Source organism: Apium graveolens, chromosome 9, assembly GCF_009905375.1.
Source record: "Apium graveolens cultivar Ventura chromosome 9, ASM990537v1, whole genome shotgun sequence".
In the NCBI taxonomy this organism is placed as follows: domain Eukaryota; kingdom Viridiplantae; phylum Streptophyta; class Magnoliopsida; order Apiales; family Apiaceae; genus Apium; species Apium graveolens.
Window position 1 is genome coordinate 35,387,941 of NC_133655.1, and position 14,358 is coordinate 35,402,298.

Below are 14,358 nucleotides of genomic sequence, written 5' to 3' on the forward strand. Positions count from 1 at the left end.
GTTTGACTTAATTAATTAGATAAATAATGATATTCAAATTTACTAATATTAATTATGAAATTTATTTGTTAAATAATTAAGTGAGACTTAATTATAATACAAATAAGAATTTCGAATTAATGATAACTCCTAATTAGTTAAGAGTTATAATTCGTTTTTCTACTCTCTATATAATATCTCTTGTGTGGCTGATTTTTGTGTGTGCAAGACTTTTAGTAAAACTCTAGTCACCAAGGGAGAAGATGGAGAGAGCAAGAAGAAACGAGTTTGTGCTAGTACACATTCAATCCTTGCGTTCAAGCATTCGTATGGATATCGATAGAGCGTAGATCGCGAGAGCGGGATGCGTGGTGATTGAACAAGTTTTGGATCTCCAGTAGTCAACCAATTGGTAAAGCTTCTTAAGGTAAACAATCTGATCTACGAATTAAATATATGTTTTTCGCATGGATCCTGCGGTGGATTTCGAAAATTTTGATTTTTATGTTTTTAATTACTGTTTCCGTTGCGTTTATGTGCTCGAAACCCTTCAACTTATGCATCTGATTCTATTCCCTGTAAACCTAAAAGATACTGTTGCTGCAAGTATTGCAAGAGTTATTTGAACTCTGGATGGGGTCAAGTCATTTGACGAGATGACAGAAGTACATCTCTGGAGATGCCCAACTAAGCGAATATAATTGCATGGTCGTAATTAGAGGAAATGGTTATTCCTCGAAACACTCGACGAACAGGATCGAGACATGACCATTAACGTCTCAAAGCTGGAGATTGGCACCATAGCCTTGACTTGTCGTCGTCTATGGAGTGTGGTTACACCCAACAGATAAAGATTCAAGGTGAAACATTCCATCTGTATCTGGTAGCCATCGAAGTAGAGGACTTATGAGGGTTCAAACTCGGAAGGGTACCGACTCTGAAAAACATGTCATATATAAATCTGGTATGCAATTTAATTATGAATTTGTGGGGGTTGTTAGAAAATGGAAAATTTGAGGCATATTTTATATATGTTCTTGATATGATTTCCGGAAGTTAACACTTGGAGGTTGTTTCTTGGCATGAGGACTTAAAATTTCATGTTTGGATCTAAAATATTTTCTTAGTGCCATAAATATATTGATACAAAGTTGCTTGTTTGAAATGGGTTATGGGGATTTTGTCCCACATTGATATTGTAAAAAAAAAGATATTGAGTTTATATAGCATCTTGTGTTAGTGTTTTTTACAAGTAATATCATAAGTGGAATATTTGTGTGACCTAGTGCTTGTGGGAACTCTCATACGCTGAATATATTTTGTAATTGTAATATTAACTAATCAGGATATAATATAAATAATAAAGAAAATCCATTTTGATTATCATTTTCTGTTTTGTTACTTGAGATACCACATCGAATAAAATAGAAGAAGAGTAACTTGAGATGCCTATATATTGATGGGTATACTTGAGATAAAAAAATATAAGTCTGAGTGCCTATCTCGCAAACATATATGAGTTGCATAGATTTTTTTTATGGGCAAACTGAGGTGCGAGTCGCCGTTGATCGCTGCTGGTTTTGTCGTCAGATTGATCTGTTGTCGTTTTATCTTGCAACTATATTACTGCATCTCATCACAACGTAAGTGGGGACAATAATCTCTTCAAGAAACAGTAAGTCATCTTGAAGGGTAGTGATATTATAGTTTGTTATTATCTTCGTGTTTTGTTTCGTTATTTAATTATTTATTTTTTTACCTTGTTCTTGTTAATATATATTAGCTTAAAACCCGTGCGATGCACGAACGTCACATATTTGTTTTAATATTTCATTATTTTAAAAAAAAAATACTTGAATTCAATTCTTAATTTTGTTCATTTAAAATTTTAAATGATATGACCTCATGATAATTATATAAGTAAACATATATGTTTATAACCTTTTAAAATATTTAAACTTATTTAAAGTAATAACATTAGTAAGGGGGAAATATTATTTTAATGATTTTTTTATTGAGGGTAAAAATATAATGTCTCCATTATGTTGATACCTTAAATAACTATTATTTTAGCATGATGATTACTTAATCGATTAACTATAACTCTATAAAAGATATTTGAAAATGCAATATTACTGATTGAACGATATATTTTTATTGATAATTTTAAGTGTATTTTAAAAAAATTATGTTTTAAATAAAATTTGATTTTTAATTTCACATGAATAGGATACTAATTATAATTAGTCTAATATTAATTTGATTTATCTCGGATCAATGATTTACATTATTTTATTTTAGCCCGATGCTCAATACACCGACCAAATCAAACTAATTATTTTTAGTGTATTTTTTTTTTAAAATTCCGGATCAATAAGATAATTTTGTTTTAGACTGAATAATTAGCATATATGTTTTTTTATTGGTCGGATTGTATTTTTATTTTAATTTTGTGTTAGTCTGAATCATTCTATAATGTATTTTTTATCTTAGATAAATAAAATATATTATATTATTTATCAAAGTTCATTAGTATAATTTTTTTAGGAGAATTGATAATATTATTATTTTATCTTAACCCGGATCACATTATATATCAACCAAATTTTAAGAATTATATTTAGTCTGTTTAAATTTAATTTAACCCGAAGTAACAAATTAGAATGATATATAACTCGATATGAATTAAGATTTAAATTGATAGAAGAAGTTGAATTTAACAAAAATTATAGTGATATATAGTTCGATATAAAATAGAATTGAAATTGGTAAATTAATAGAGGAAATCGACTTCAATATCAATTAGAATTAGAATTGATCTACCCAGTAATTAGAATTAGAACAATTAAATAAGGGTAATTAAGTAATTTCAGTAATTACCGACCGACCGACTACCAAACTTTTAATGTTTCGTCTATTATAATATAGTATATATATATATAATTACCCATTAGTTAAAATAATTATACCCAACCGGCACTACAACAAAATAGGCCCATTACGACGGCCAACTTACGACGGAAAAAAATGTGCGCCCAACTTACGACGGAAAAAAGTAAAACGTCGTAATTATTTATGACGAAATCCAAAACCGTCGTAAGTTTATTATTTTATTAATAAAATTATGCACGACACGATTAAAAAAAATGAAAATTATTTGAAGTTGCGACGATTTAAACATTTCGTCGTAAGTTAATTATTTTTATTAAAATTTTAACTTGAAATTAAATAAATAAAAAATTTCATCTAAATTTACGACGAAATATTTGTGAAGGAAAATATTGGAACATCTAATTTACGTCGGAAATTAAAAATCGTCGTAAGTTATCAAAGAGGGAAATTTAACTTTTTCCCCAATTTTTTGGCGGAAAAATAAAAATCATTTGAAATTGCGACGATTTAAACATTTCGTCGTAAGTTAAATATTTTTTTTTAAATTTTAACTTGAAATTAAATAAATAAAATTTCATCTAAAGTTGCGACGAAATATTTTTGACGGAAAATTTTGGAACATCTAATTTACGACGGAAATTAAAATTCGTCGTAAGTTATCAAAAAGGGAAATTTAACTTTTTCCCCAAAAATTTGGCGGTAAATTTGACCTTTCTGAATTTTTTTGCAGATAATAATTTATGACGGATTCCTTCGTAAATTAGCACATCCATACGGTTGTATCGTTGAAAAATATTTTTAAAATAATCGAAACACTAATTCAGGATTAAACATTAGTTAGCTGTACTAGTCAAAATGATGTTTGACCGTTAAAATGGCAAGCCAAATAAAACTATTTTGATATGAAATTTTGGTTATATCACTAATATATATATCTATTGACATCTATATGGTTGGATCGTTGAAAAATATTTTTAAAATAATCGAAACACTGATTCAGGATTAAACATTAGTTAGTTGTACTAGTCAAAATGATGTTTGACTGTTAAGATGGCAAACCAAATAAACTTATTTTCATATGAAATTTTGGTTATATCACTAATATATATATCTATTGACATCCATACGGTTGGATCGTTGAAAAATAATTTTAAAATAATCAAGACACCAATCATGATTGAATACTAGTTAGATGTAGTAGTCAAACATCGGGTTGACTGTTAAAATGGCAAAACAACTAAAATTATGTTGATATGAAATTTTAGTTGTATCACTAATATATATATCTGTTGACATCCACATGGTTGGATTGTTGAAAAATATTTTTAAAATAATCGAAATACTAATTCATGATTCAACACTAGTTAGCAGTACTAGTCAAACTAATGCTTGACTATTAAAATCTCAAACCAAATTAAATTATTTTGATCTGAAATTTTGGTTATATCACTAATATATATATTTATTGACATCCATACGGTTGGATCATTGAAAAATATTTTTAAAATAATCGAAACATTAATTCAAGATTCAACACTAGTTAGCTGAACTAGTCAAACTGATGCTTGATTATTAAAATGTCAAACCAAATTAAATTATTTTGATATAAAATTTTGGTTATATAACTAATATATATTTATTGACATCCATATGGTTGGATCGTTGAAAAATATTTTTAAAATAATCAAAACATTAATTCAAGATTCAACACTAGTTAGCTGGACTAGTCAAACTGATGCTTGACTGTTAAAATGTCAAACCAAATAAAATTATTTTGATATAAAATTTTAGTTATCACTAATATATATATATATATATCTATTTACATCCATATGGTTGGATCGTGGAAAAATATTTTTAAAATAATCGAAACACAAATTCAGAACTAAACACTATTAATTGTACTAGTCGAACTTATACTTAACTGTTAAAATGACAAACCAAATAAATTTATTTTGATATGAAATTTTGGTTATATCACAAATATATATATTTATTGACATCCATACGGTTGGATATTTTAAAAATATTATTAAAATAATCGAAACACCAATTTAGGATTAAACACTAGTTAGCTGTACTAGTCAAACTGATGCTTGACTGTTAAAATGTCAAATAAAATAAAATAATTTTGATATGAAATTTTGGTTATATCACTAATATATATCTATTGACATCCATATGGTTGGATCGTTGAAAAATATATTTAAAATAATTGAAACACTAATTCAAGATTCAACACTAGTTAGCAGTACTAGTCAAACTGATGCTTGACTGTTAAAATGTCAAACCAAATAAAATTATTTTGATATGAAATTTTGGTTATATCAATAATATATATCTATTGACATCCATATGGTCGGATCGTTGAAAAATATTTTTAAAATAATCGAAACACTAATTCAAGATTCAACACTAGTTAGCTGAACTAGTCAAACTGATGCTTGACTATTAAAATGTCAAACCAAATTAAATTATTTTGATATAAAATTTTGGTTATATAACTAATATATATTTATTGACATCCATACGGTTGGATCGTTGAAAAATATTTTTAAAATAATCGAAACACTAATTCAAGATTCAACACTAGTTAGCTGGACTAGTCAAACTGATGCTTGATTGTTAAAATGTCATACAAAATAAAATTATTTTGATATTAAATTTTGGTTATATCACCAAAAGTGGATTTTTTTTTAAATTTACAATTAAGGGTAATTAGATAATATATAATTTATAAGTACGTGTAATTTGGTAAAATTAATGAAAGATTGTAAATATCAATATTGATGCTAGTTATCAAAATCCATGCTTTTGAATTTAGATTTTCTGGAATCTATTAAATTAAATTATAATCTTATATCTTCCCAAAAAAAATATTATAATCTTATTTCTAGACGGACAATTGTTTCCGTGAGGGTTTGTTTGCTGGATAGAAATTATGTCGAACAAGAAAGTATATGGTATGAAACTAAAAGGGGGAAAATATTTTTAAATTTACAATTAAGGGTAATTAGATAATATATAATTTATATAAGTACGGGTAATTTTATAAAATTAGTGTGTACCAAAAAACAGGTATCGTAAATTTTTAATATTTTTATATAATAGTAATAGATATGTTATACATTTAGCCCAACCCACAAATTAATAAGCCGACCCAGCCCATAACTCCCGTCAAATCCGGTCAAAAACCCTATTATCTCATTCATCCACTTCTTCTTTTTTCAGATCCGCCTCTATCCCTCTTCTCTTCCTCTTCTATGACTTCTATCTTTTTCTCCTTCAATTACGGCTCTGTTTGGGATTGCTGTTAAAAATTGCCGTGCTGTTAGAAAAAGTGCTGCTGAAAAAAGTGCTGTTGTAAAAATCAGATGACTGTTTGGTAATTTTTTTGATACGTATATGTATTGATGCAAAAAATTAAAAATAATGATGCTTTTGATAAGGTTTGATGGTGAAATCAGCATCTGCTTCCCGCAACAGCTGAAAAACAGCTTTTTCTAAAAGCATGGGGGACTTGTTTTCTCTAACAGCAGCTTTTAGGCCAAAAACACTTTTCCGAAAAGCAGTTTTTAAATTTTACCAAACAGTTTTTTAACTGTTTTTCAGCAAAAAGTTGATGTTGCTGTCTGCAACAGCAATACCAAACATACCCTACATCTCTCAAATCCTGACCAACACCGTATGTAATATACGTATTCCCAATCTCTCAAAATCTAGCCATTTCAATCTTTCAAATCTCTTAATTTGGTGTTGGTAATGATGATCAGTTGTTACGTATGTGTATTCTTATATGTGTGTATTGATTTTAATTTGTGTGTATATAGACGACGAAGAGGTAGCAACAAGCATGAACGTGGTTTCCTCTTCATCACAAGTCTTCAATCATAATTTTTAAGTATTTACGATCCTTTGTTTTCATAGCATTTGTTAAAAGACAAGGTCAGGTTACATTTGTTTGTGCAGTACCTTGTACATAACACAGTGCCTTAATTATATTAGTTTCTTGTTTTGTAAACATGTTTTGGTTAGTCTACAGAATGTACTTGAGTTTTGGTTATGGCTTATATAATCAAAGTTTCTTTCAAGATACAATTCATTATTGTAGAAGGGATAACTTGAGTGGGGAAATTTTCAAATAAACGCCAAAGAACAAATTGTGTCATCCATCACTCAAGTTAGTAACTTTACTTAATAATTTGTTTAGTTTCTTGAATTTATGTAAAGGGCTGTTGGGAAATATAATGCTCATTGTGATTATTTTGGCATTCTTGATTATTTTTGCAGGTTGAAGATACAATTGGTCAAGTGCAAGAAGTGGGTTCCAGTGTTTTCGATGTTTTAAGCAAAGTTTTTGGAGCTGTTTCTGAAGCGGTAAATCCCGGGGTTGATGCAGCATTGCCTATCTTGCAGCAAGCTGGAGACCAGGCTGGGAAGTATGCTTTTCCTACAATTTCAGAAGCTTCCAAGAAAGCTCAAGAAGCAATAATGCAAAGCTCTGGATTTGATATGGAAACTGCTGCTAAGGTTTTCAATTTTCTTTCGATTTGATATTTTGCATTAGGAACTTCATATTTTCCTTTCAAATTTTCATCAAGCTTGCTACATGGTATATCCTTAATGTATTAGAAATTTGTGCTTTTTGTATGGAGCTCTGATCTTGAAATATCGCTAGCATTATAGTACGAGTACAGCGAATATCCCTTTTCTCTTGGTAGTAACAAGAAGTTGAGTGTTTGAGACTCAATGCAGGCGTGTGTGTTATTATCAGGATTAAGGCCATGTAAAAATTTTGTATGTCTTTCAAAAACAATGTTCAGTTGTATTTTGACAAAATTAATGTTCTTGAAAAGTAAATTAGAAGTTCAAGAATTAGGGGAAACTCGTCATTTCTTGGCAGGATGATATCATTAATTGTTGATAAATTGATTAGCATGTTTATCGTCATTCGTAACACATTGTTGAATCATATATATAGGCTCACCACTGCTCTGACTATAGCATCATCAACTGCTGAAACCATCATTTCAACCGACCTGTGGCATTTGCAGGGACTGGCGGAGCATTATTCATTGCATATTTGCTACTTCCTCCAGCTATAATTTTATGGGGAAACCGTACTTTATGCTCCAAAGTTTGATATGCAGACTGCAGCCTTATGGCTATCTCCAGTAAGTTTTGGAAGATCACTTCCTATTTTCAATTGATATCTAAAATTCAACTTCAAAATATCAAAGAGGTTCTAGTGCATGCTTTAATAACTTGTTTTGGAACAGCTTATAGCTGCTTGTGCTGCGGGAGGAATTTGGTCTTACAACAAGCACAGACAAAGGACCAATGTGCACATAATGGCCTTAAACCTTGTTAAGGCCTTTTTCTGATTTTTTATTTTTGTTGACTTTGGGGTTTATTTGTTGTTATGGTCATTTCTAATTTGTCAGAGTAGTTTAAAATTGTTTGGTGGGCAGAAACGTCTTGAAAAATGATGTCGGAAACTGGAAATCTCACCGGATTTGGTAAATTTCTAGTTTCCGGCGAGTTTTTTTGTCGGAAATTTCTAACTTACGATGCATTTTTCCGTCGTAAAATTACATTTTATCTTATAAAAAGTGGGTCCCGTAAAGTAATATCTGACGTTTTTTCCGTCGTAAGTACAAAACTTACGACGTTATTTTTCGTCGTATTTTGGTATCTTACGACGATATATTCCGTCGTAAGTAGATTTATTATTTTATTGAGTATGTGGGCCTCTACTTTCTAACTTGCGACGCAATTTTATCTTGTGACGAAAAAACGAACTTACTACTCGACCAAAAATGACGATTTTTTTCCGTCGTAAATGGCTCAATTACGACGATTTCAGTTCAAAAAAACCGTCGTAAATGGCCAGATTTGTTGTAGTGCGGTGTGTATATATATTTATGTATTGTTATTTTTATATATGTAACATTAATGATAAAAATATTTAAATATTTTTGTGCTGACATCGTAGATTTGTACTTTATTTTTAAATCTCCAACTAGTTGAAAGTTGAAACCCTAGATGTGTAAATATTTATAACAAACTAGTCGTAAATATAGAAGTTAATCTCAGCTTGGTCCAGAAATCTCCACACAAGTCCAAGACATAGCAAGACTTATCTTATCTGGTTTCTCTATATTCGAAATTTTATTATGGTCAACAAAACTCCACATTACCCAGAAAGTATGGATAAATCAGTGTCTCTAAGTCAGAATTATGTGAAAGTGGTATATCGAAAATGTTCGAATTTGTTCTAAATTTAATAGATCAAGAAATTGAGGGTGCAAGGTGAAGAAATGAAATGTCGAATTTAGCATCTGTCAAAGATTTTGAGCATAAACACCTTTGATATAGATCTCGTCCATCCCTTTATAACTAACTTTACAAAGTCAACCACCTCTTGGACAGTGATAAGGTCAGAAACACGCTAGACAAAATTGCAGAAAATAAAATGCTTCTGTAATTTTGTTAATGACCTAATTAAGGACTTGATCCGTAAGTACAAGACTCGCATAGTATGGCAGTTGTTTATTTCTGGTTCGTTAATTGCCAAGTTTATAGTGTTAATTAATTACATGGCTTCAAATGTGTAGAGAAGCACTATATCAAAAGCTAAGCACAAACAATATAATCCCTCTATTCAGAAATACTAGTCTTTCTTGACAAGAAAAAAAATATCCTATATTTTGTTCATCTCTATTTTCGATGCAAAATTTTTCTTAAGTTTGAACTATATTTATTACTAATCTATCTATACTATACTATTATAAGCAGAACATCCTCTATTTGATAATCGGTTGTTCGATACTCGGTACAGTTGTTTGGTACGATAAATAACAACTGTCAGATCTAACGTCAGAAAGATGAGAACCGTTTGATGCAATAATAAAATATTATTATATTAATATTAAAACTGCTCTCATGAATTCAGGGTTCGAACCCCGTTTACAGCTTATTATATTTAAACTTTTATATTCTTTGTTTTAACAATTTCTACAGGTTCAGAGCTCGGGTCCCGTGAACATATTATATTATATTATATATTTTCAGTCAAGTCTTAAATTATTATAAAACATATATTATTATAACTTATTATATTTTTCAATTTATTTTTCAACTATTAAAAAATTATATTATAAAACATATTATTAAAAACTATCGAATGTTAAAAACAATTCGTGCATCGCACAGGTCATAGGCTAGTTATTAATGATAAATCTTCTAAACCAGGAAGGTATTTATATAAACTAGTACATGGCCCGTGACTAGTAATGCACAAAAAACCCACCGGGCCGGGTTTTGACCGGGTCTTAAAAAGTGCGAGCTTTGACCGGGCGTTTCGGGCTTTGATCGGGCCGGGTTTTTCGGGTTTTGACCGGGTCGGGCTTTTCGGGCTTTGACTTTGACCGGGTCGGGCCGGACCGAGCTTTCCGAAAATGTCAGAGCCCGTTTGGGCCTTCGAGGCGGGCCTAACCGAGCTTTTTTTCGGGTCAGATCGGATCGGGCCGGGATTTTTTATAATTTAAATCGAATCGAGTTTAATTAGAGATTCCGAAAACTACATGTGTTAACAACTAGATCATCATAAAGATGGACTCCCTCTGTCACATTCATTTCTATACACTTTCCTTTTTTGGATGTCCCATTCAGTTCTATACATTTCAAACTTACCAAAAATAGTAAGAATTTAATAATATAAAAATCAACCACGTCCACTACTTTCTCCCACCACACTCACTTTATTCATTAAATATTGATAGGTCCCACCACTTTACCCAATTTTATACCTTTACTCACTAAATTATAATTTTTCTTTCTCTCTCATCCCACTACCTTAGCAAAACTAATATTATTTTAATCAATTTCTTGTCCTCCGTGTCCAAATCATTTGTATAGAAATGGTTAAGAGGGAGGTAGTATTAGTTTGCATTGAATATAATATGAAAATATTACTTCGTTGAAAATATTTAAGTTTGGCAAAAAATAAACATGTTTATAGAATAATATGTTTTATCAAATATTATCCAAATATATATAATGTACTTATTATATCTTTTTTCATTAATCTTGCAACAAATTATATAAATAATATTATTAATCACACATATGTAAATATATATATATATATGTGTTTAAAGTAATATTTATATCTATATTAAATGTAAATTCATAAATATATAAGAAGATATGTTAGAATAATCATATTTTAACCGGGTTTTTTCGGGATTTTAATCGGGCCGGTTTAAGGACCGGGTCGGACTGAAGCCCGGACTTTTAACCGGGTCGGGCTTTGCCTAAAAATATAGGGTCCGTCGAGGCCCTTGGCCCGGGCCGGGATCGGGCCGGGCTTGACCGGGTTTTGATCGGATCGGGTCGGGCCAGATTTTCGGGTCCGGGCTTTTTGTGCATTTCTACCTGTGACCGTGTTACATAACAAAATTCATGCATTATTATGATTAAAGTTAAAAAAAATTCAGCAAATTATCAAAGAAAATATAATTTAAATCATAAATGTACATGTGTAATGAATTTTATTGGTAATAAATATAATAAAATATAATGAACATTTATAAATTTTGATAATTTCAAAAACTAAGCGGTCCATTTATAAAAGTTGAAAAGTACATTAAATTATCATTTGTAGAAAACAAAACTAGCCAACACCATAATACTCTTAAAAAAAATTAGTAAAAAATAAAATTTGGCTATGAATATCTTCTGTTTGGAGATGTCAAATATCTGAAATTTTTATTTATTAAACTTCTGCCTCCTTATTCACCTACAAATTTTTGCTATGTACAAAGTTTAGTTCAAAAAATTAAATTGAAGAAAAAGATATATAATTATATAATATTATATTTGAATTACTTTCTTATTATCCACAACTTCAACCATGTTTGAATCCATAAATCTATCCACCAAAATTTTCCTATCCAATAAAAGTGTAAGCGTTAATTATTTGCCTTTAATAACATGGTTGGGAACTTGAATTGTCTAAAACAAATACAAATGTTAAATTTAAATTACCCGAAATTCCAAAATAAGTTTTAATGTAATTAAACAGAAGTTCAAAATTTAAATTCCATATTGGAAACTATATCCTTAATTCTGAACAATGTTAGTGTCCAACTAGCTAGCCAGGTTTATATATGGTAAAAAATCAGCATTTTGGAGCCAATTTGACTTCTTGCGACAAGCCTGGAAAGGGGCTTAATTTGGGGCCATTGTATGAAGTTGAATGGAATGTGCAGAGTCATAGATGCTCAAATAATGTGCTAAAGAATCTGACATATTGAAGATATTATTCCAGATTAAGCTTAAGTGGTTGACTATAAATTGAGAAGTTTTAGAAGAAAAGAAAGCATAAGCAACTATCAAATCTGCAGGTAGGTTCAGGAGGAGAGGTCTTACATGAAGACAAGAGTGTTTGTTTGATAGCCAAGGATGACTTGCCTGCTCTCATGCAAAAGGGTTTTTAACCGAGACCCCAACGCTTGAGTTTTCAGGCCGGTCACCTTGGCTAATTTGACACCCTCTTATCTTTTCATGCTAGCCCCCCCCCCCCCCCCCCATGCCATTTGCGATGCAAATTCAGGTGATTATTAACCGGCATTGATCATCACAAACTTATATGTACTATAACATATCTTGATTTTTTTCCCAATACAATGCTAAATTAATGGACTTCGATTGTATGACCAAGACTCGGTTCAAAAGTGCAGGAACAAGGATTTAATATTTCTTTCTGTTAAGCAGATATTAATGATTTTAATTCATATTTTCGTTGTCGAATTAAAATCATATTATCTAGATAACCCTATATATATCTTAAGGTTTTCAAAAGTGAAATAGTGTGTCTGATGATACTATGTTTTAAATACAATTGTTATAAAGTTTGATTGTTTAATTGTTTAATTGTTGGAGGTATAAAAAGAGAGCTTTCGTCAACCTAAAGTTTATCCAGAGTGACGATTAGAAAGTGCGACTGCCACATACCGACTCCTCTATCTCAATCTCCTAATCAGGTCTATCTTAATGGTCCAGAAAGACGGGTGAATTGTTATTTTACTCTTTAAATTTAAAATGTTGACAAATTAGTCGCTGGCGTTGTTATCACTAAAGTCCGGTCCATACGTGTAGATCTGTTACATGCTACTATATATTATTTTGAAAATAGTTTATATATCAAGAAGAAAAACAATGAAATCTTATCCCCACCGACATATAACATACGTGTCTTGTTATGAGGAAGCCACAGTATCCAGGACAAAGTGATACGTGTCACAATCTTGTTAAACTGAGCCCCTCTACCTTGCCTTTATAAACTCACACCCCCCCCCCCTCCTGCTTTGGCATCACTGCAACTTAGAAGCAATTCATCAGCAATTCATCAAACAATCAAGAAAATATTGAAGTCAGTTGTGTATAATTTTTGAAAATGGCAAACATGGGAGGAGGATATGGACAGCGCGGGGTTGATGCATATGGGAATCCAGTTGGTCGGACAGACGAGTATGGGAAGCCTATTCAGCAGGGGGTTGATGCATATGGGAATCCAGTTCGTCAAACAGACGAGTACGGGAACCCTATTCAGCACCCTACCGGGGGAACCATGGGTGATTATGGCACTGCTGGTGCCACTGCCACACATGGTGTTGGTTTGTCTACTGGCACTCATGGCCAGTCCCAGCTTCACCGTTCGGGTAGCTCCAGCTCCAGCTCTGTAAGTAGTACCTATATATACATGTCCTACTATTAATATATATAATATAATTAGTATGTCTATTAACTCGGTAAATATTGTTTGATATGTAGTCTGAGGACGATGGAATGGGAGGGAGAAGGAAGAAGGATAAGAAGGGACTCAAGGACAAGATAAAGGACATGTTGCCAGGTGGGCACAAGCAAGAGCAGCAAGGTTACACTACTGCAACTACTACTCCTGCTACTTACGGGCAGCAGCCTCATGAGAAGAAAGGAATGATCGACAAGATTAAGGACAAGCTGCCCGGCACTGGTCACCACTGATTTTACAACCAGATTCAGCTTCCTGACTTACGATTATGGTACTACATATGTGTGTTTTAATAAAATGTTGCATCCTCCACTGCTTGTAAACATTGTTTCTTCTGTATTTGGATGAGGCTGCGTTTATGTACATGTGTTGTTTTTCTACTTCAGTGTGGACTGTAATATCAGTTTCATATATATATACAAGTTATGTTTGTGAAGTGAGTGGTTTTTTAAAGGTGAGTGATAAAATGACCTTCTTATTTTTAACTCGTAACGACTCCATAACATTAACTTTGATGAATTCATGTTTACTCTCCCTTTTTTCACATTTTTTAAATTTTCAGTTGTCACATGCTTTTTTTTTTTTTTGACGAAAATGCAATTTCAATACTCATTCAAATCATTCAAGATACAATGTTTGTTTGACTTTAACTGGAACAGAACCTCCAG

General features: G+C 31.2%; 1 protein-coding gene and 1 long non-coding RNA gene across 3 annotated transcripts; both read left to right on the forward strand.

Moving 5' to 3' along the window:
- The first annotated feature begins 6,565 nt into the window (after window positions 1–6,565).
- On the forward strand, window positions 6,566–8,454 carry LOC141684709 (uncharacterized). 2 transcript variants are annotated; one of them, XR_012560661.1, is made up of 4 exons: window positions 6,566–7,051; window positions 7,162–7,401; window positions 7,853–8,045; window positions 8,151–8,454. It is a non-coding gene; the product is annotated as an uncharacterized LOC141684709 (long non-coding RNA). The 2 variants fall into 2 exon arrangements; XR_012560662.1 differs by having other exon boundaries at window positions 6,570–7,051; window positions 7,926–8,045; window positions 8,151–8,451.
- A 4,781-nt stretch (window positions 8,455–13,235) lies between these two features.
- Window positions 13,236–14,126, forward strand: LOC141682502 (dehydrin DHN1-like). Its single transcript, XM_074487198.1, has 2 exons — window positions 13,236–13,618; window positions 13,711–14,126. Exons 1-2 carry the CDS (start codon window positions 13,334–13,336, stop codon window positions 13,921–13,923), a joined length of 498 nt encoding a protein of 165 aa, XP_074343299.1. The 5' UTR covers window positions 13,236–13,333; the 3' UTR covers window positions 13,924–14,126.
- The last annotated feature ends 232 nt before the right edge of the window (window positions 14,127–14,358 follow it).